This window comes from Struthio camelus, chromosome 9 (genome assembly GCF_040807025.1).
Source record: "Struthio camelus isolate bStrCam1 chromosome 9, bStrCam1.hap1, whole genome shotgun sequence".
In the NCBI taxonomy this organism is placed as follows: Eukaryota; Metazoa; Chordata; class Aves; order Struthioniformes; family Struthionidae; genus Struthio; species Struthio camelus.
This window is the reverse complement of record NC_090950.1, coordinates 26,038,091-26,062,272: the sequence shown is the minus strand read 5'-3', so window position 1 is coordinate 26,062,272 and position 24,182 is coordinate 26,038,091. Positions and strand designations below refer to the sequence as shown.

The window sequence follows — 24,182 nt, the reverse complement described above, 5'->3', positions numbered from 1 at the left end:
ATCTAAACCAGATTTTGTAAGCTGTGTGGTAGACATGTGCTTTTTTGGTTGGTTTAAGCCTTACGCAGAAGATGCATCTTCTTCCTAAGTTTCATTTACTAAACTGCTCTTCATTTTCTGTTATTTAAGATGGAAGCTACAGACAAAATCGATCAAACCTCACAACGCTGTTAGTGCAGCCAATTTCTGCAGTGCTTGTCAAAAAACTTGTTTATTTACCTGAGGACAGCATCAGAAAAGATATGTGTATTCCCCTTCGACTGCCAGCTACAGGTAATACTTGTTAAAGTATTTTTTTCTCCTAATTATGAAATGTCCTTCAAGTACTCCAAATATGTTCCCTGTAATTGTGTATAACTAAGAGGTTTGGGTGATTATGGGTACGTTTTGTTTAGCTGCTTTTTAGAAGTGACTATGAAAAACCTTTAAGTTATGCTCCAAAAATCTGTTAGATGGGAGTTGAGCTAAAAAAAAAGGCTGAGAAGTACCACAGAAGAGCCATTAAAAAGAAAGGCATTTACTCTTTTATCTTTAACAACCTTACTGTTGTTACTTCTAACATTTAGTTTCAGAAATGATCTCGTTTGCGAGCATTCAGCAAATACGAGCCAGTATCTGGAGTAAGAAGTCTCCTTACAAAGCATTAAGCTCTAATTCTTGTTCCTGACTAAAAGAAATCCCACTGTCTTTGTGCATCATCACTAGGGAGATGTTAGTGCTGCACTAGTTTGTTAGGCCTTGTTGGACTAGTAAGAATGTGCTTGAAACATTAAGGCACCACTGGCAGTATTAAAGCTATGTTCTTTGTCTTCTTTCTGCCTCTGGCAGAATACATTCTATAATTCTAAATAACGATGTCTCTTTTTATGTTCTTTAATTTGTATCTGTTTGCTAGAGGATAAATAATGCATTGTTGTTTGAGCCTTCAGGCACCTTTTCGTCCAAGATTCACCAGGAAAAGGTTACATCATGATAACAAAAGAGGTAGAACAAAATGCCTTGAGTAGGGCTAGATATAAAGAAGAATGCATTCAGAGTATCTCTTCAGAGATCAGACCCTTAGCAAAGTCATACAGATTATAGCTCGAACAAACTTCATATTGATTTGGGGAAAAAAGTGAGAATTTAATCTTCCAGCAAAGATATTGCACAGTGTTATGATGAAGGAAGGAACACCTTCCAGGTAACCTTCCAGAAGAGATGTGCATATAAACAGTAATGCTGCCTTGATTCTTATCTTGTAGTAGCCTATCTTTCACCAGTGAAAATGCAGAAGAAATTGTATCTTTCATTATTTTGCCTATTTAAAATAATCGATTTGAAGCAATGATTTTGGAGGGGTGAAGGCAGGTTAAGTAGGCACACTATTTCCTTTACTAAGTACAGTGATGGAAATAGTAAAAGCAAATTAGAAGTGCATTTTAAGGGCAACCATTGTAATATCCTGTATGTGCTTGTATCACTTGTTTGTTGCTTCTGGAAAGTTAATGTGGATTAGGAATACAATAAAGCAAATCTTAAAAAAGGTTGATTAATTTTATGACTGGTGTTAACAGTTGCGTTATACATACTAAAAAGAAAGGCAGTAAGACACTATGCTTCATGGCTTAAGCTGTTGAGGTTGAGAAGAACTGTTGCTCTCCGTTCATGGCTGACTAGATGTTTCAATGAGGAACCGATCCAGTAGATAAGAATATTAAAGGGGAAAAGGGCCTTTTTGTAAGGGAGAAATGCCTAACCATTCCAGGTAGCATGTGTGAAGCTTGCTAATATTATGGGAATTTTCAACAGCTGAAACGCTGAAAGGAAAGCGTCAATCTGGACTGTCAAACAATACTTTAGAATGAGAAAAAGCTGCACTGCATCTGGTTGTCAGAAAGCTTTGTTTGGAGATTGCAGGATAGAATCATCTAAAGGGTACCCTATTCTACTTTTTATGTGATAGTTGTAGCATTTCTGACTTATTTCCCTGAATGGCGGGGATTCTGTGTGGTGGATGGTATCTGGAACGAAAGACAGTATGAAGCTCACAGGCTAGGAAGAGTCTATCCATGTTCTCTTTATTACAGGTGAATGTATCAGCTTGTATCTGATCTCATACAAAGCTTCTTAATTGCAGTTGCCCAGCGGGATTTTTTTTTAAAATCTTACTTTGTTTATCAAGGAAGGTCTACAGTAACAAGCCTTGCATGGTTCTGTAATGCATTATGCTGTATTCTGCTTTGATATACTGGTGGTATACTATTGATGTGCTGAAGCATGCAGTGTGTTGAAGCATTCAGAATTAGCCTTAATGGAAGGGATTAAAGACTGATCTTGTGATAAGGAATCTTATATAACCATATGATAATAGCTAAAGAGATTATGCTGCTCAGAGCAGTGCATATCAAAACAGTGAAGGCTGAATTTGCAGCCTTCCAATTGATTTGAAGAAGCTTAAGAGAGATATTTCACTTTCAATGTAGAACTCATCACTTCACTGTCAAAAGAGATGAATGAGCAATTCATATGATGGGTTGACTTAAAATTTGTTAGAATAAAACGATCATCATTTTCTCATCAGTATGTTTCAAAAAGCTGAACAGCAGATTCATCAGTAATGATTAAACATTTATATATAGTTTTCTCACATTGCCTCTTTTTTTTCCAGTTTTCAAGAGACATAATGTGGCAGAGGGAGTGGGAGGATATGGAGAGAAACATCTGAGACATATCAAATGCTTAACACCTACAAGTAAATAGTGGGAATTAAAGTTAGTTGTAGAATTTGAGTTGCTTTTTGCTTATTATAGTGCATCCTTATTAATCCTCATTAATTTGTAATTTTATTCTCCTATGAACATTTCCCAAAAATGAGCAATTGGTAAAAATTTAAGAGTGAAGTGCTATAGGGAAGCCATATACTTCTGAAGCTTTTATTTTTTACAGAAAATATATATATAATATTTCCTAGAACATTATGAACATTGCCGTAAAACCAAAACACTCTTAGCAACGTAAATGAAGAAGTACTACTGTGTTGCAATAAACTTCCTTTGTTGTTGTTACTTAGTTATCTGCCAGTTGGCAGATTTCAGTCATTTGCGGTTCATCCCAGTGAATCTCTTGAGTATTTAAAGTAATTCTGTCTAGTGCAATTTCACTTACAAGGTGCTTTTTCTTCACTTCTGGCCCGGTATTTTGATGTTGAATGGGAAAGTCTGGTAGGTTAATGGGCAAATCCTTAAAAGTATTAGACAGGTGTTTACTTTTCCTCTTTGGCTTTAAGTGTGAGTTTTCCTATTCAGTGCTTCACGTTTGTGAAGACTAGAAAACCTAGGATTTCACTAGTGATCTCCACATGTCTTGCAGAAAGGTAGACCTGAGGATTTCACAGACCAGATTACGTGCTTCAGCATGGTCAGTTGCCCTATGAGATATAGGAAAAAAGATGTTTTATTTTTCAGAGATTGAACGGACCTCTCAAATTTGAGTTACCAGACTTGTAAACAGGGATATCAGGTTCATATTATTGGAAAGGTTCTCAAATGAGACCCTACCAAAAAGCTCTTAGGAAAAACAAGATAGTATGGTTTAAGAGGAAATGTATTCGCATGGATAAATAGGTTTTTAAAAGATAAGAAACAAAAAGTAGAAGTAAATGGCTGATTTTAACAGTGAAGAGTTGTTTTTCCAGCAGCCTGACATAAATCCAGCCCTATGTCGCTCTTCATCTGGCTCAACCAAGAAAATTAAGAGTGTATTATTTTAAAGAATATCAGTATACTTAACATATGCAAAAGATACCATTTCTTAAAGAGCTCTTAATACCCTTCACTGTGAAGTAGATACATTTATTTATGTCTTAATCTATAAAATGGTAAAACGAAAGCACCGGTAGTTTAAGCAACTTCAACAATATGAGATAGTATGTGAATAAATAAAGCCAGTAGGATGCACTTAGATCAAAATGCTTTTATTTTAGGTAGAACCATTTGATCTTCTGTAACCTTTTTTAGCCTACAAATTACAGTCACTGATCAATACTGAATCATCTTAAGTGACTGCAATGCAAAGCTTCATTGCAGGCTGTAAACAAATCTATACCCACTATGAAAAAATTAGGAGTAGAACAGATAACCAGAAGTTCAACTGAAGAGGTTTCTGGCATAACGAAGAATATCTAAATAACTAAGAATATCTGAAACACTTTGAACACCTATTTTATGCAGCTTTATGAAGTTCTGCATGGTCATTATAGTTTTATTTATTATAGTTTTATAGTCAACTCTGATACTGTGAAATTTGCATCATTAATCATACCAAGGGCATAACTCGAAGATTCCCTTAGTTTCCATATAACATGATCATGGTCCAAGACAAAGGAAGTTCTCTGCAAAGTGCCATACCCTAGTGCAAATCAAACCTGTCATCTTTTCTGTGGGAAGATGGCCATAAAGAGATAAAAGATATATTCTCGCAGTAGGCTGCAGCCTTACGATGCTATTATATATGTTTCTCCTTCATAGCTTGCTTCTTACTTGTCAGACAAAAAGAACAATACCATATTCTATAAACTCTAGCAGTGTCATCATTTAATTATATCAGTATGCAGGGAATCCCGTAATTTCTAGGTGGAGTGAATTTGCACTATGTTGAATATAAATCCAAGAAAACAAATAGAGGGAGATGCCAGCAGGTAGTGTGGCAATGTATGTTACCATACCGACCAAATAGATTGTACTTAGCAGTTGGAATACAGTGTTGTTCTCCAGATACTACCTTCTGCCTTTTCAAACAAGTATATTTAAAATAGGGAAGCCAAATGGAATATAGAAATACTGTATTATATAACAAAAATATAATTGAGAAACACTTATACTCTTGGATTTTCAGTTTCTAATTGCTTTAAATTCTTTACTCATTGTTAAAAAGAAGTTCATGGAAACAATTAAGCTTAAACTGTGGGAAACTTTTTTTTATATGATTTACCTCTCTACTCTTACCTGAAGCTTTCCGGGCTTCCTCTACCAGACTTATAACTGACAAAGGTACATTTTCATGTTTCTGTTCTGTGCTCTTACTTTGCTGGGTAATGCTCGGGATTTGATTGCTTATAAAGCAGTGGCATCAACAATCTCTGGAAAAGAATATCCTTGCCAAATAGTGTGAGATTGTGGAGTTCAACTATAAAATATGAACCATTCTCAAAATTTGTAACCGTCTTTGCTATTGAGTGTGACACATTTATTCCGTTGCACACTAAGCCATCCCAATTTAGAGCCTCCTTAAATACTTTTTTTCTAGACATCATTTGTTTTCAAAAACTTTGATTTGAATAGATTTATTTTTGGATTCCATTCTCTAGATCAGAAAATTTGATCAAATAGCAAAAAAATTATTCATGAAGCTCTTTAGACTAAGATGGGACTTGAGGGCCCAGGACCTATGAATATCCATATAAAAAGCAGATATATTGTTAGTAGACCGCATAGTTGGTTGATCAATCAAAATCTATTAAAGAAAAAAGTTAGGGATACTAGATTTGAAAAAAGATTGATTCTCTATGGTTTATTGCTTATATAAAATGCAATAAAGATTTTCTGTTGCAGAAACATTGATTTATGAGTGTTGACATATTTGCACACAAATAATGTTATGATTCAACAATTCTATATGTTGTCATAGATTCAGTGTCAGTTTTTGCATATGCATTTTGATAGTGTTGTGCAAGATGTAATTGAGATTTTTTTCAAAGATAATATATATAAATTATTAAACATACCGATTTGACAAGTTCATTTGCTTTTATAAGTTTAAGTTATGTTACATGTAGTATTTTTGGTGTGAAAGTTATATTCCTACATAAATGCTTATAGCATTTGCATTTCTTTATTTTGAGGACCTGTGTTTGAACTTACTTGAAAACTAATTTAAAATATGAAGTAGATCACTCAAAATTATGTACAATGTTACACTGAGAACTAAGTAAGATACATTTTTCCAGTTAAGTAAGGTTTCCAAAGCCTGTAAACTAACGTCTAGTATGGCCATAGTTAGGAATTTTTCGTGGTCCGTTGCTCTAGAAAATAAAGGATTATTTTCAAATGATGCTTAAAAACTGCTATTGCATATGGCTTTTAATGTATATTTATCATATTGGTGTATTTAACGGCATATTGCAAATATTATGTGCCAGTCTGTATTATTCCTTATGGTATCACCAATACAAGATAAGAAATATGTAACGTATTTGATTACCCTTTATACATAAGAAGCTCATGATGTTACTAAATAGAGCACAGACAGTTCTTCCTGTTCCATCATGTTTTGTGGTATTTAAAGTTGCATTAAAGCCTCAGGTCTTAGGTAAGATAACTTTATGAAAATTGTAGCTTTCCATATTAAACAAATGTTTAGCCTTTAGTGGTGTCTGAAAAGCTTGGTAGCGTGTGTCCAGAAGTTAACAGCTGAGTTATTAGAGCCTGTCATAAGGCTTCTGAATGACAGGAAAAAGAACCATGATGTAATTCTATCCTGACTACTCCAGTTGAATTAGTGCACCCTAAAATAATGTAGCTATGCATGTTTGATGATGATTGAAAGATTTACTTTAATTGTGAATTAAAAATGACATCTTTTTATTCAGATTGTGTTGATTTCAACAGGAATTATACACATGTTGAAGACTGAGTTACTCCTTTGAGTCCTTATTCCTGAAATTTATTCCACATAGTTTGTTTCTGCAATCTTCTAGAATAGCTTCTGTTTTTACAGTCTAAGGACTATGTTCTGCAAATGCATGAATTCAGTTAGTTTTTGATGCTTTAGTTAATGTGCATGTGGGGAGATTTTTATATATTTGTAGCAAAAATCTTACCTAAAGAAGTTCAATTTTCAAACCCAAGTTTCTAAAGATGCTTTTTAAAATCCAGTGCTCAAAGGAACACTCAGACAAACTGATTGTAACTATTTAGTATGACCAGGATTTGATTATTTTACCAACATACTTGAAGATCAGGCTCAAACTCTGTCACTTCTCCGTGTTGTTATGAGCTTGGGATAAGGTTGAAAATGAAAAAAGAAATAAAACTTAACTCATTTCTTAGGTCACAGGTAGTAATTTTATTTTTTCTGAAGTTCTAAAGTTGCCAATCAAATGAGCACGAAATAACCAAGCATTTTAAAAAATAGCTAAGTAATTATGAGAGGGGCAAGTAGTTATTAGGTATGAGACAATTTATAGGTTTCAGATCAGGATATAAATAAATCAGAAGTATTGACAAAACATAAATCCTTTTCCATTTTTCTATTTCAGAAGCAGCTCTTGGCTTGTATAAACTTGAAGTGTATCTTGAGTACTGTTAAGCTTAGTTCTCCTCACAGTTTTCCAGAGGATACAGGAAAAAGAGAGAAAGTTGTCAAGACCTTTTTTAAGTATGGCATTAGGAAGCAAGATTTGTTGTCAGAACTGTTCAAAGGGGATTAAATTTCACTTCTGCTGTATACACCAAAGAGAGCACTTTCAGCCTTTTCATCTGATGTGCTAAGCCTTTAAGCTTAAGTCACTTTAAGCGTGCTACTGTATTATATGACTATTAACTTGAGTATCTGATTCCAGAATATATGTATTGCCAGAAAAAAAAAAAAAAAAAACTACTTTATTGTCAGTTGAAGACTGGATGGCTGATGCTCATTAAGGAAAAACAGGAAGAGTGAATTTAAGTTAGTTGTCTTCAAAAGGATTTATCGTGTTTTTTGCCTAAATGATGCAAAAAGAAGCATGCCCTGTCTAAACTGTTGTAGGGTAAGAAGAAGAAGGGAAATAAATTTTGACTTGAAAATCTTTTTAAGCTGAGTAAGTATGTTAGCCTGAGAATGATTGTACGGGTGAAACTGGATCTTGAAGTAATTTACATGCCAGAGGTGAAATTTAAAACACCTGTGGATACCATGAACTGTGGTCAAATTTTTAAAAATGATTTTAAAAAGATCATAAGTAACAGTGCTGGGAGCCCTTTGGATTAATTACTTTAAAAAGGAAATATTTTGAGAAAGTTCTAGAATAGCTAAACTTTTACAGATCAGCCAATTCATCATCACATGATGTTAATAGAACTTAGAGTAGCATACATCAGAAGGGCACAGTTAATTAGGACTTAAACCCCGGCGTATGCATGACAGATCAAAATACTAAAGTTGCTATGGTTGGTTATTGCAAAGAGTGCAATGTGATTTATTTTTAATGAACTGTGCTCGATTCATACACTCTTTACTGTGACACTCTGGGGGAAAAAAAAACAGAGTCATCACATAGAGAACATATCTATTGACAGCAAAGAAGGTTTTCTCTGAGTAAAAAGTAGAGTAAGTACTGTTGGATAGTGACCTACATTTTTTTAAAGAAGGATTCTGACGGTTGTTATGTTTGTTCCAAAAATCAATGAAGAGTAGTGAATGAAAATATATTGAATTTTATTTTAATAGAATTTTAAAGTAAATTTACCAAATGAAGTACTAGCAAATGAACCCTGAAGAACATGATGGTAGAGATGTATTAGTTTTATTTTACGTGTTGCAGTACACTCCCCGCTTCAGTATTCTTGGCGTCTTAAGAAACAAAGCCTGGAAACAAACTGTTAGAAATATAACAGCAGGAGGATAATAGTCTGGGCGATAGAGAAAAAATGATCCATGCAGTATTGTAATTCTGGTCTGTGACAGTTGAGATATGGACATTGAAGTAACTCTCACTCACTTACGCTTTTAAACACAGGTCTGTCACACGGGTGGTACAATACTGTGGATATAAGAGAACCTCCCAGAAGAGTCTAGGATGACACAATGATTATTGGCAGACAATTGCTAGCATTTAAGTTAGAGCTGCTTGCGATGTTTTCACTTCTTAGATCAAAGTTATGACCTTTGATCTAAGGTGAATGTTAATACAGTCTATTATAATGCAGATGAAACATTTTAAAGTTATCTGCATCTCCCTGTAATTAGATGTTTTGTTTTCATTGCCACGAACTGCAGGAGAGTTAGTGTGGTTAGTATGTCCCACCTGGGGGACAGAGAGAATGGCAGTAATTCTCAGCAAAGGACAGTTAGTTTTTTCCAACTATTCTAACTCGGACATTGACATTTCTCTGGCTTTATCCTGTGAAACAGTCTCAATTGGCATAGCTATATTGGCAGGTCCCTTATATCTATCTCTATTGGCAGTTTTTTGGAGTTTTTTCTGCCTTTGTATTTATATCATTGCCTTTTTTGATGCCAGCTAAGCCAATAAAAGCTCTTGTCTGTTGGCATAACTGCACAAGTGTATCGCCACCAAATACTATGCTGGCACAGTGACTAGTGATGCAGAGGTGCAGTTTTCCCATCTGAATTAGCATAGTGTTTTGCGGAAGAGTAGTGTAACGTAAACCAGACATAAATTTTTGAATGCTATTAAAAGGTTGACGTGGGTGAGCATTTAGGCTAGGTAAACGTATGAAGATTAAGGCAAATTTCCTAATCATAAGAGTATATAAATCTATTGGGGGGGGGTGGTTTTTTGTTAAGCTGTTGTATTCTGTCAGCATTTATTTCATGAACTGTATGATCTTTTAATTCAAAGAGCAGAGGCTGCTTCTGAGATTCCAGGTTTAATCCCCACTGCTAACATGCGACTAAGAAAATAATGTGATATTATTTCATGTTTTAATCTGTGATTCTTCTCTAGTATCTTTTTTTTTCTTTTTTTGTTTTTTCTTTTTTAATGTGTGAGAAGTGTTTCTGCGGCCTGTAGATTTCTAGGCTGGATACACAGCAGTTTAACATGTTCTTAGTTTTCTTCCTCTTTTAACAGAGAAAAAGATAATCAATCTGAATATTCAGTCAGTCACAACATACAAGACGATTTCTAATGTTATTGGATATTTAAAAGGAACTATATTTCCTGGTAAGTAGCCCTTTATAATTTGTATTGATTAGTTGTTTAATGATGGCTGGGAGTCATAGCTGGGATCAGGTTTCTGTTTTACTAGATAACATACTCATATAGAGGAAAAGGAGTCTTTGTTGCAGAGATTTTGTGATTTGATTTATAATAAGACAGACCAACAGAATTAAACAGAGAATGAGCTCAAGGGGTTGTTATAGTTAAAATGAGTATGCTTTACACAGTAAGCAGGAATTGCACTTAGACCATAGATGATAATTGTATTTCATACTAAGTAACTATGCTGGTGGCCTTAGTAAGAGAAAGCACTGTATTGCATGATTTCAATTAATATGTGAGCTGCCTGTATGACTTTAGAAAAAGTATTTTTTTATGTTATAGTAATTTTGCGAGATAGATATATATATATATATGTGTATATATATAGGTAACAAAAACATGCACAGATTTATATTGCTGGGAAAGTATGCCTTTCCTTACTATAGAACCTACTTGAGAAAAAATAGGATGAGTTTTGGGGTTTTATTTTATAACTATGAGCATAAAACTCTGTATGATTCAAATCCACAACACCCTTGCCTAACTGAAATGTCTTACTGAAACTAAAGGTGTAGCGTGATCTCTGGCTTAATTAAGAATCTAGTATTGAACATGGTTATAGTGCACAAACATCTATGATCAAGTTCTTAACCAAATTTTAAGTTCTGCAGCTTTATTTTATGTTACAATCATGCCTTAAACTAGTTGTATACATTTTGAGAAATATTTACTGTTTTATATGTCTGAGAATTAAACAATAAGATTTTAAGAGCAATTGTGACTTAAAACACAAACTCTCTCTCTGATTTGATGCTATGTGTAGTCAATATTATAATAAGGAAATGATAGGAATCAAAATCACCTCGAGTTTACTTTGTCTGCAAGTGAATTTGCATAAAAGTTTAAAGTTTCCTGCAACATAGATGAACGATGTAGCTGATTACTCTTTATCGGCATGTTGCGAAGTTTTGGCCCAATCCAATTCCTAATGGACAGATAGCCTCATCATCAAAACCATCTTCACAGTTACCTCAGTTAGGACTCAGCTATTAGCTTCAGAAGAAAATTGCAAATTTTCTGCACCTTCTTAGGAAGTGAGCCAGTCACTTCGTATTTTAAACGATGGAATGAAGATGATGAAGAAGCTTTTAGTTTATCCCTGTTAGTGAAATAATGACCAAGGTTTTTTTGTGTGCTCAATGCTGCACCTTTCACGAGAACAAGTAGTTTTTTTTAAAAAGAAAAAAATGGCACAATGAGTTTAATTTCAGCAAAGTATTTAATTTACTGCAAGAATTAGAAGTTTCCAGTCTTTACTATTGCTAATGTTTTGCAAATAGCTATCAGAGACTTTGAAAGACAGAAACTGCCGTGTTTAGACATACTCTGTCTCTTGAATTGCAAAACAGAAGCAAGGCAAATAATAAAAACCATGCATTGACTTCTATTTAATAAATTCTTTATCTTCTCCATACCTGAGTCTTTCATCTTATTATTGCAGTCTTGATGCTGTTTTTTAAAGGCATATTAATATATGGTTAATTTTAAAGATATATAATGAAGTGAAGTCAATAGGACTACTCAGATGCCTATAATTAGTCCCATAAATGTCTTGCTGAGCAAGGACTGTGACAGCTGACTTCTAATGTAGACATAAATTAAGCGTGTAATGCACTGTGGACAACATTTTATTCAAAATCAATATTAAACTTTCAGTTATTTCTTTACTTTTCTTGCTTGATACTGTAGCCGTGCCCTCTCAACTGTTAGAAAACTCCAAGTTTTAATAACATTCATTCTCTGTCATTTTGGTGAGTTTTTACTTGTTTTATGCACCTGAAATGTTATCCTTTATGTTTTTGGGAATGCAGAAAGTCAAGTATATTTTCAATATAGCTTATCGAATGACCGTGGAGTTTCACCAGAGGTGGGGTTTTTTTTGTTGTTTTTCTTTTTTTTTTGGTGAAAAGGCCCTTCCCCCAACAAGCGCACATAATGGTGATCTTACTTGACATTTGATCTGAGGAATAACAAAGAAGCAGAGAATCTGAAATCCAACCAAGAGGTTAAAAGATTCAGGAGCAAAAGAAATATGATGTTTGAGATAGCCTTTTAAAAAACTGAAAAACGTAATGTTGGTTTTGTAGCTCTGTTGGACATGGTTAAAAATGGGGTTATAACAAGAGAAGACAGTATAAAGAATTTTTTTTAATGATAAATGCTCATTGTCCAGCCCATCACTACCCTGAACACTATCTATCTCACTTTCAGGCATAGCTAATGGATATTTTTTCTCTACCTCTAGTCCTTTCCTTCTTTTTTTCCTTATCCTGTTGTTTTCTTACTTGCTTCAGCAAATGATTATGAAAGGGCTACTTCTGCCTCTGTAAGAATGACCATCCTTTATCCTATGCTTTTGCTATAGTCATCTGCTTGGGGTGGTTTTGTGTGTATTCAAGAGGGAGAAGTGTGCAAAGATGAAGAATTTCAAAAGAGCCATCAGGTAATCTTTTACCCCTGTACCTTCAGCTGGAGTCTCCTACAATAAGTTGCTGCTCATACCTTTCTTCTCCACCAACGTGTCCTCTACTGTGTTTCATAAGGTCTCTTTCCACTCCCTTTCATATATTTCGTTCATAGCTCAAGTAGAGATGATAGTGCAGGGCAAATATTGATCCTGTCTGATCACCCGGCTTTAGTGGCACTTCCTGTAACCACCTGGAAGCCTGTTAGAACTTCTATGCATTCCTGTTCCCAATTCCTAACATCAGTTGAGTTTAAGATCCTGTGACTTCTCACTGTCAGTGCAACCTATGATTGAATTTATTATGATGCAGTATAGACAGCTGGTTATAATAGTGGGATTGTATTGTGTTACATTAAATTATTATGTACGTGCAGATTTATATTTGGCTTGTGAGGTGTAAATTTTATAAAGTCTGACCTAATGAAATTGTCATCTGAGCAACATCAGCTGTTAGAAACAAAATTTCGTACCTATACGCACACTCACACGCATGCACCCTCCCCAGGCAGTTGGCTGAAAATGTTGTGTTACAGCTACAAAGCAGATCCCCTGTTTTTAAAGCATTTTTAATCCCATATAAAACATTGCCGTGTATTATATTTAACAAAACTGGTAAAAGTCCGCGATGATAAAGAACAGTTTTATAATCAAAGTATGTTTGTATCCAATTAAAAAATGTTTATAGGTGGTAGTCTCTGCAAAAATATACCTAGTCTCTGCAAAAATACACCTGAGGATTATATGTTTAATTTTATAAGCACTGTAGTATGTGGGCATTTTACCACATATATGTCCTGCTACACTCCAGCATACTGACAGCAGTGATGAATGAATCTGTTGAGCTAGAGTAAGCATGCTAACAGAAAACCAAAACACTTTGCACTCTTTGGAATACAGATGACACCAGGAGATTGTCGTAATTCTGACGTCACTTTATAACTACTTTTCTATCAGTATCCTGAAATACGGAAAAAACACTTTTAAAAACTGTACATCTGGACATCACAAAGAGGCTTTGTTAGAGATCAAAGACACTCAGTAAGGAATCCTTCAGAGAGGATTGTGTTGTGAATTGACCTCACACAGCAAGTCTAATAGTTGAATAAGTCCTTCAGCATAACCTCGTGTAGACTTCTTGATGCGTGTCAGTCAGACCAGTGGTTCAGTTGTTTAATACCACATCATCCTTATGGAATTAAAGAACGTTCCTTACAGTAGTCAGTAAATTTTAGATGATATATTATGTCTTGAAAATTGAAGACTTCATGTAATGTTTCTGAAAGAAATGTTTTTTTTTTTCTTTTTGAAATCCTGTTTAATTACTTGTGGACTAAATCTTTTCTAATTTCCCTAAAATACTTGCCTAACATTTATCTTTTGGTAGAAAATTCTTCTGATTTACTATACTTATTTTCTTATTTCAGATTGAAACCTCTTGCTTTTCATTTTATAGAACACTTTCTTCCAATATCACCAAAGCTGATAGGTCTGACTTAACTTTTCTGTATCATTCATTATTTTTATCCCTCTGTCATGTCTCCTCTCTAAACCTGCAGTCCAGGTCTTTTCAATGTCTCCTTACATGGAAGTCTAAGTCCTGATTTCTAACCATTCTGGTTACCTGCTTGAACTGCTGTTTCTGCAATGTCTTTTTTGAGGTAGGGTGGTGAGCACTGAACACAGTCTTCCAGGTGAGGGAGTACTAATACTTTGTGTATCTGCTCTATGTTTCTCATTATACTACCATACCTTTTGTTTTGTTTTTTGAACATTTATTACATATTGAAGAGAGTGTTTCCCAGCTATCATTTGTGTGTTTTTGTAACACTCTAACATGAGCATGGAACTTGTTACATTATCTGTATGACAAAAGTCCTTGCTATAAAAGCAGTACAAATAAAATTTATGATAAGAGAGAATAATAAACAATGAAGGGGAGGGCACAGGGTTTAAGTTAGGAGGATATCTATGTCAATTTATTAGTACATTTAGTAGTAGTATTTACAATTTTATATATTTATATCATGCGATTGCCTTGCACATGATCATATAAACTTTTGTTGACAGCATATATTTGCATTAATGACATTACAGACTACAAGTCCAGTTCATCCTTTATTTTTGTAATTCTTTTAATGTTAGTATCCATGAGAAATGAGATTCTCTTTTCTTTCCTTTTTCTCCACGTTTCAGACAGATACGTCGTCATTGGTAGTCATCACAACAGTATGAATAGCTATGGTGGACAAGAATGGACCGGTAGCAGTGCTATCATTACTGCATTTATACAAGCTGTGATGTTGAAAGCTAAGAGAGGCTGGAGACCTGACCGGACCATTGTTTTCTGCTCATGGGGGGGAACATCATTTGGAAACGTTGGTTCATATGAATGGGCAGAGGTAAAATAATTTTAGAAAGAAGTATTGCAGTAGCGATGACATTTGTTGAAACAAACGTGAAAACAGTATGAAACAGTGCTTATATATAGAACCATTCATTAACTGGTCTGTGACAGCTCTGTGTATACCCACGTTACCGTAACAAATGCAGTGAAAACATCGATAGGGGCAGTTTCTGTGGAAGCGACGATGTGTGATAATGGGGTGGTAAGTTGTTCCTGTAGCTCTGAAGGTTGCAGGATGGTTATATACAACATCTCTGTGAGCTGATTTCTCCTTGCTGATTCAGCAGAGGACTGTAAAAGAGAACATAGCCTGAGCAGAGTAAAAGACTTAAGACCAGGAAGAGCTTACAGGGCTTTTTCTCCTTCTTGGAGGTTCAACAGTTACAAATTTCTTATTGATAGGATTACTGTGGGGAGAACTGAATCATGAAAAAACTGAATGAAAGAAGAGAACCTTACTGTGGTTTATATTAATTACATAAACATTTCAGTGTCTCAGTGGTTAATTCTGATTCGCTTATCACATATTTGTGCTTAAAAGTTAGATTCAGTCTGACACAGACAATTCCTTGTGTTGTTAGTTTCAACAGAATAGAAATCAATCCAATGAAAGAAAAGATCTTATCATAGTACTGTCGATCACATATGATTAAATATCAATTGACCAGTTGAAAAAGAAAAGCTAGCAGAGAGGTTCACAGCTATTGAATTAAAAAAGTAGATAAAGTGAAGAGCTAATTGCTTTTTATCATTTGTGAGGAGCAGCTAGCTCTTTTCGAAGTTTCATACTTCCAACACGATTACTTCAAAAACAAGAGGGGATGAAAAAGTCAAATTGGAAAAATCCAGACTGGAAGCGAGATTTATTTAGTTCCACTTCAAATCATCTTTACATCAGATGTGATTGCGTTACACCTCTTCTGTTCCATATGAAGAGCCACTTCATGCAAAGAGTAACTCATTACTGAGAAGGCAAAGGTGATCTTTTTTAAAAACGATAACAACTGAAACATTTCAGACATGCTATTTCCCTAGTTTAAAACATAATAAAATGACACCGCTGGGGAAGTTATGCAATGCGTATCTGAATTTGAGCTCTAAAAATTCAAATACATTTAACTGTTGATAATGATTGCTTTTGAAGTTTGTCTTCTGTCAGGCATAAGTTTAAAAGACCTTCATGTTGCTTCACAGTATGTAATGTTTTCTTTCTGGGGCTTTTACAAGTGTAGTCATTTTTAATTCCTTCTAGGCCTGTTTGTGTTTTGTTGAGATGATGTGTGAAATGGAGTTAAAACTTCTGCTATAGGGAGAAGTAATGCTGAGATACCCTTTGAAGATCTTAACAGCTTATTTTAAGAAGAATTATAAAGTAATACTTAGCAAACTGCAGAAGAAAAAAACATGGGGTACAGTTTTTCCTTTTAAAGGAACCGAAATAACAAAACAAGTCATAATTATAACCATGCATAGTAATAACCATCGCCCTACTTGTGTTGTAGGATCTCAAGAGAGTTCTTCAAAGAAATGTTGTGGCTTACGTTAGCCTTCATAATCCAGTCAGAGGCAACTCAACCTTACTTCCTATTGCATCACCTTCTCTTCAGCAACTGGCAGCAGAGGTTAGAAAAGTATTTTCTTTTATATATGGTTTATGAGGTTACAGATTTAACCTCCTTGATACTGGTTGATTTTAGGTAACTGCAAGTGGAGGTTATTTTGTTTGTGTTTTAGCCTTGCAGTTGCACACGAACAGTTTTTTACTGAATAAACAGGCTGAACTTTATTTAAAAAAAAAAGTAAGGTATACAAAATCTCACTACACTTGCATGCCCTTCAGCTTTCTCAGTTTTTCTCATCATTAAAGTAGCGTATTTTCTATTCATTAGCACAATGCACATTTTTTTCTTCCTAATCTAATCCTTCAAGACTGTTTATCAATTCACATTTAACATGTGAATTTATCAGGTGTAACATGTGGCATGCAGGGAAAGTATTACTCTTTTATAGTCAATACTATGTTAAAGTATGTAAGTCAGGTTTAGTGCTCAGCTACACCACTGTAACTAGTCTTCAGTCAGAAAATTATTCCATAATTACACTGGTATAAGCGCATATAGGTTTTAAACCAGTGACCATGTTATTTTTGAATTTATTAATGCATAAAATGAAGCAGAAAAAATGTAAGGTACAAATTACATTAGAAAACAGTTTAAAGTGACGTTCTTAAAATGGAGTTCAGTCTGACTGTCATAAAATAACCATTTTAGATGTTTTACTTCCATACATTTGCCAGGCTAATCCTCATTAGCTTATTTTGATGTTTCTTTGACTTTCCTCTGAGGCAGTGGGTGCTGAACACTGATCAAAGTAGCATCTTGAATTAAGTGGAGTTTAAGACTGATCTTACTTGGCAATTTTTGTCTGACTTAGTTTAGGAAAATGATTTGATACCAACCATATTGCTTGTAAGTAATATGTTAACTACTTCTCCTGTCCAGTGATGGAATGGTAATTTTGTTATGAGAAGAATCTGCTTTATCTTTTGCAAGTATTGTGAAACACAAGAGGCAAAATCATTCCTTTTAAGAAAAAAAATTCTAAGAATTATTATTTGGAGAAAATAATTTATAATGTTTTATATATTGGTCTACAGGCTCTGGATGTGTCAATTTTATATGTATATATGTATATATATTAAATACAGGTTTAGCTACTGTGTTTTAACTACCATGCTAACCTTTTGTAGTGGTATTTGCAGTCCTTTCTCCATGCTCTCCATGAGAGCATGTGTTTGCTCTTTAAAAGAATAAATATATTACATTAGGTCCTTGAGATTTTATTTTATTCTCATTTTATGTGACTTCAAAATGCAGTCTGTAACAGTGATATGAAAACTGTAAGCTGTCTGGAGCTGTGTGGCAAGGACTACCCTCTTTTTAATCTGCACCTATCACCTTATTGAGATTTCATTCTTTTATTCTAATAAATACAGTGTCAGTAAGAGTGTTACAGTCATGTACTATATTTTGGAGAGAAAGCAAAGAAAATCTGCTTTCAACTTCGGCTTTACTTCCGTGGTACGTTTGGATGTGTGGTTTTAACATTTTATGATTCTTTTTTGTAATAGCAGTTGTGCATCCTACCCAATATTATGGATACAGCCTCTCTTAGTAGTCCAGTTAATTAGCTTGCAGTTTTGTATCTCTAGTCAAACATACCTAAAACTTCATTTTTTCTTCCATTAAACCCTCTATCTCACCTCAAAGTCTTTAATGGTCAAGGCTATGGTGTTGAAAATGTATCTGTTCTGAATGTATCCCCTGAACCGCCATTTAAAAAAACAGAAAATATATGCAAGGTTGTCTTTATACTTTTTGGGGGAGGGGAGATAGTATAATTTGTAATTAATGCAACTGTCGTACAGTTTGTGACATTAAAAAAAAAATTGTAGGACTTACTACTCCGTAAAGTTGGCCAGAATTCTGAATTCATGTCAAATATATTAGCAGTGATGGAACAGCCCAGCACAGAACTGCCATTTGTTCCCATGGGTGCTCTCAATTTGCCATGTGTCTAGAACACTTTTTACAGGAGATTGATCTTCTTAGAAAGAATATGGATATTACTTCAAGCACTTGCCAAGAAGGCCGTGTAATTTACCTCAGAATTATGATAGTACAAATGGCGTAAGAGCTGTCATCTTGGAATGCATCTTCTCTTGCAGAAATTGAGAGTCCATTCACATGCGGTTCGTGTTAACAGAAGCAGACTACCAAGAAGCGTTTAAAAAGTCCAGTAAGAGACGGGAATAATTGTAATTTGTATTTAATAATTCATCGTAAGAGTAATGCTCTGAACAGAGGTTTGTTAGGACAGAAGTGGAGATGAAACAGGCATTTAGAATGAAAAATAACAGTAAATTTCTAAATGAGAGTGGAAAATGACCAGTGTTGTTTGGCTAGATACAACCGTTCCATAGTTTGTGGACCACTGGAACATACCTCAGTGAGTATACTGTTGGACTCAGTGGTAAAACTCGTACTTCCGCTTTTAGGCTTGCCAGCAAAAGAGGCCAACTTTGTTTATGAACTGCTTCTAAATATCCTAACAGCACTGTTTTGAGGAGGAGGAGACTGAAACCTGCTCACCATTTGCATTTGACCACTAAGGACACAGTTGTATTTTGTTCAGTGCTCCCTGTTGTGCTAAAATTGCATGCATTCATTCTCAGTAAAATAAAGGAAAATGTTTTTCTAGGGACAATAAGTGCTTGTTACAAATGCCTACTGAAGGTTAAGTATTAGAACCCTAAAACAAACAATGAAAAACAAAAATTTGTCCTGTGAAAGAAAACTAGGGTGAGAATTGCACTAAATACGGAACACTCAGTGAATGCAGCAAGAAGTATAATAGGACAGTAGCTTCCAGAGACCTGTGGAGAAATGGCAAAATAAGACAGACAAATGCATATAGCAGGGTTTATTTTCTGTACTTTAAATACACATCTTTCCTGAATTGAAATTTTGGACGTTCCATGAGCTTTCTAATGAGTGCAACTTCCAAAACACTTTCTCTTCTTATTTTCTGCAAACTCTAGGAGAAGTAAAACGTGTGAGCTGAAATGTAGTTTGTATTAATATTCTAGATTTACAGATAGAAATGAAATCAGAAACCTGATGAGTTGGGTTGTATGTGAGATCTGGTGGTCGGTGAGAGAACAGGATAAGTGCCTGACTAATTAACAGAGGCTGTGACTTCTTAAAGATATTTTTGCATAAAGGATACATCTTTATTTTATTTGATTTTTAAAAAGAAAGCTACATAAGTAGTCTGCAAATAATAATTTTATGTGCCTATCAGTGGTAGTGTTCAGTGGAGATTCTGGTTGAAACACTGAACTACATGAAGAAACTAATTTAAATATTTGGATTATTTAACCAAAGAGGAATTCAAACAATCCGGAGACCTTGACATATTTAATTAATATCTCTTTTATATAACCATGCTAATTAATGTCCCCATTAATGACAGGGAGATATTGCCAAGTTATATTTTTGAGTATTATTATTTTGTAAGGAAAGTGATTGTTTATTCACTTGCTCTGTTAGTGAATCACCATTTGCTGGCAGAGTGTCGTTGGTAAATTGGGATTGTTTGATGCTGGGTTTCATTCTCTATGAATAAGGCCATTAATGATTTTTTCTGTATTTAACTTTTCACAATACAAGTTGTTATGAATGCTAAATTAATTAATCTTTTCTTTTAACTGATGCTGTGGTCATTGCTGATCAGACTCCGGAGCTGTTGTTATTGCTGAATCCAGGAAAACTTACTGTTCCTTTCTCCTGATAGAAAACCATTTAAACATCTAGTGAAGAATGAGTTGAACACTTTCTATATCAGAAATTAGAAATGACTGTACCAAGCAGTCTTCATGCTGTTTGTTCAGTATTACTTTCTATTAATGTAGTAAATGGCAAAAAACACCTTTACATGTAATGGTGGAGGTATTACCAGGAAACATTTTTTTCTTTTTGAAGAAGAACCAAAGATAAATTTCTATATAGATGCTTGTTGCCATTCTTTCTTGATTTGACTTGAAAGATCTTACGTTAATGTCAGTATTGATTCTTCTCTTGCCATTTCTATGTGTTTTCTCATTTATTTTGTTTTACCTTCAGCATCTCATAAAGAATCTCCAAGTTTCATATTTCAGTAGGTTGTAAAGAAAAAAAAAAGCATTAAAGTGTTATTTATAATTGCTTGTTGCATACTATATAGCAGAAGAGTACTGCTTCCTGGTGAATTGTCAGATCTTTACCTGTTATTGCTTTTAATGTTTTAATGTTTGAAAACCAGAAGAACCTCTTGACAAGCAAAGTCTTATGCTGTACAGTCCCTGTCTCAGAAATTGAAACTACTTTAAAAGGACACTGTTAATGTAGAAAATACCTCATTGCTGGCTCTATTAAATTCATCAAGATTTTCCTTCTCCAGTGCAAAATACAAGCACTAGATGCTTTGCATCTGTTAACAGTGGGTTTTTTTTGATAGGATGCCTGCATGTTGCTCTGTCCATTCCATTGCTTATTTCTTCACACTTCCTCCAAATTAAAAAATTTTAATAAGATAAAATTCTGATTCAGATGGTAATCATTTAAACTTACTCATCCATTTTGAAGTTAGGAAAAGGCTATTGCTATTAAGTTTGGCAGAAAAAGCCTGTGAATAAGGAAGTGTGTGAGTGAGCTAGTTTATATGCTGTGATCTCATAGACATCTTCCAAAAGTCCTTATTTTCTAGGAAATCAAGCTTTCTGCTTCCATGTCCTTCCCTATCTTTACAAAAATATAATTATGGTATTAATGTCTTCTACTAAAAGCCTAAATGTTGTATAAGTTCAGCAGATTTTTTGTTTGATTTGAAAAGTAAATGCCAACTTTCATACTGGTTGTAGATAAAATTCAAGAAATCTGGATGTTTTGTCATTTTCAAAAGTAACGCCACAGTGTGGGAGATTTCTCTAATTTCTTACCTGATTTAGAGTAAATTTTGATTGTAGGATTGTATTGTCTATTCTAATTAAAACTATCTAATGCAATAAGCTCTATTACACCGTGGAAGAGTGTTTTTTCATTTCAGAGGCCTTATCCAATCTCCAGTATTTGAAAATTTGCCTCCAGTTCTGTCTAAACATTCCTTAGTTAATTTCACCTTACTGCTCCTAGTTATTTGCCTTTGGAACTGACTTTTTCATGATGACAGAAAGACGTTTTCATAATGACAGAAAACCTTTCAGGCAGAGAGTTTAAAAGTAAACTTCTAATACTTAACGAAAGATGATGGATTGACAGCTCTGGATATTTTAGATCACTTAGGTAACCCCAGGTAATTGAAAAGATTCTCTCAGTGTTCTTCTAGTCATTATTACCTATGTTAAATAACTGTTTAGTTTAATAACTGTTTTAACAACTATTACGGTTTAGTTACGTGCCTCTGTTTTTTAGCACTCAGAGATGTTTACATCTTAAATTCATAAATTTGTCATGAATTTTTGCTTTAAGACCCTTCAAGTGTTGGTGCAGTTAAATTTCTTATATGGGAAAACAAAAAGCTCCTTCATTTAAGCCTGTCAACAGAATCTGTGTATGTGTCCGTTCCATAGAAATAAATACCCAGATTTGAGGGGGGTGGAGGGGAGGGGGGAACAGACCTTTTCAGTGTTAGTCATTCAAAGGGAAAAAATAATAATTCTTTATAAATTTAATTTTAATGTATTTAATTTTTAAGATAAGACATCTTTATTAGCAAAATCTTAATAAGAACTGTTAATGAATACTGACAAGAGTTTGCAAAGGCTAAACTAAGTATACAAAATAAAAAGAAAACGGTAGATAGCGATTCAAAATTGTGGAAGTGGGAAAAAACGTTTCCTATCCGACTAAAGCTGTCATAGCTTGAATTGCTATTAAATTGTTCAAAGCATCACTTTGAACAATTTTAGGGGGCCCTGTGTTCATTCATTTTTTCATGCTCTGTTGATAATGTTAATATGTGAAATGTGAAATATTAGGAAATAGGACAAGACTGGAGATTAGCAGGACGTTTCATAAACTGGAAATTAGGAAATAGCAGGAAATTCCTGTAATTTCTGAAGAAATAGATAATTGTAAATTTCTATAGTATCCTACTAGAACAAATTTCAAGCCAATCTCAATATTTGAAAGGCTTCTATATTCCCCAAATTATTGAGTGTTCATTAATCACACATTAATCAGTGATGTAGTTGAGATACATTTTTATTTGGTGAGTCAAAGAAACATAGTTTTACTTCTCCTGTCTTTAAGTGCACACAGAATGTAACTTTGCTGAGTATAACGGGAATATTCTACTGCTAAAATATTGCTAGCAGGAAATAGTTTTCTTGAACTTTCTGTAAAAAGCTTTCTTTCAGCAGGTGGAAGGTCATCTAGTCTTTGTCTGTTGAAGAAAAGCCTCCAAGATGACTTCAAAACCTGTTTTGTAGACATCTATTTTAAGACTTAAATGCTTTTCAAGACCGTTCTAGCATTCAGGATAGATACTAACTTTTTGACTTTGTGACATTGCTCCCTCTTATACAGTATATTTTACTGTATAATTACTTGAAGAAGGTTGAATTTTCCACCTTCAATAGGGAATTTGGCATTAAAAGTAATGAATGGTATTTTCTTTTTTTTAAAAAAAAAAAAAAGTTGGAAACCACCTTCCCCCTCTGAATTTTAACATGGTGATGAACATGACATTAGATCTGGGGCTTGTTGGGTCATCGTAACTGCAAGTGCTGTGAATCTTTCCAGGTGCTCAGCTGGCTGTTTAAAGCCCAGACAATTGATATGGCTGTTTTTCTCTGTTAAATTCAAAACTTCAATTTGTTTTGACAGTTTTGAACAGTGAGACAGTTAAAATCCTTACAATATACAATGCTAAAAGGCTTTATTTAGCTACAGTTAACCCTAGGACCTAAGGGACTTCTCTGTCAGCAGGGACTTGATTACTTGGAATGGGAACATCATACGTTGTGGGAATTCTTTTTCTTCTCCAGTTAAGTGATTTTTTTTTCTCTCCACTCATGTATAAAAACTGAGTCAACTCACTTTTTTGTTAAATCATCTTTTTATTTAATTGAAGAGGTTAGTCCTTTTCTTTGAAGTGAGAATGCCTACATTTAATTTCAGAGGTGAATATTGAAAAAACTGCAGATCAGATTCTAAATTAATGCTATTGAATGATATCTTAATTTTAGAGGTTTTTCAGCTATCCTTGATACAATCATTGATTTCAAAATCTGAAAAAAAACCATATATATTATTAAGATTAATAAACAACCTCTACTTTTCCCTGAATATTTATTTACTTAGCTGATGTTCCTGCTGTCTCATGCGTTACCGTGTTTGTGATGGTCACGGAAGGGAATTGCTACATTCTGTCTAACGAGAATTATCAAGATCACTTGCTAAGTCTGGTTAACCCAGTCAGACTCTGGAGTCCAAAAATATGTCTCACCTTTTATGGAAATACGAACCTCAGATATTATCCATTTATCCACGCTTTCCACCACTGAAAATTATTTAATATAGATATGTTCTGAAAGAGTAGTGTTTGAATAGCTTTTAAAGCTTCTCTTGTGAAATGGGCAAGTGTTAAATTTATTTTTAAAAATCCTATTACTTTAGTACTTCTGGGTGGGGAGGGAGGTTGAAATTGAAAAGTAGTAATCTGGGCTACTTAAGAAATACCTTGAA

At 34.2% G+C, this 24,182-nt stretch overlaps 1 protein-coding gene across 19 annotated transcripts in view; it reads left to right on the top strand.

Annotated features, from left to right (window-relative positions):
* Positions 1-24,182, top strand: part of NAALADL2 (N-acetylated alpha-linked acidic dipeptidase like 2) — a 524,823-nt gene that overhangs the window by 369,740 nt on the left and 130,901 nt on the right. For all 19 annotated transcript variants that reach the window (XR_011142818.1, XR_011142817.1, XM_068954255.1 and 16 more), the window contains 4 exons: positions 130-273; positions 9,833-9,925; positions 14,685-14,890; positions 16,398-16,517. Coding sequence is in view for 17 of the 19 variants with exons in the window: in XM_068954255.1 (XP_068810356.1) it covers positions 130-273; positions 9,833-9,925; positions 14,685-14,890; positions 16,398-16,517 (563 nt within the window). In the remaining 2 variants the exon portion in view is untranslated. The remainder of the gene's footprint in view (positions 1-129; positions 274-9,832; positions 9,926-14,684; positions 14,891-16,397; positions 16,518-24,182) is intronic.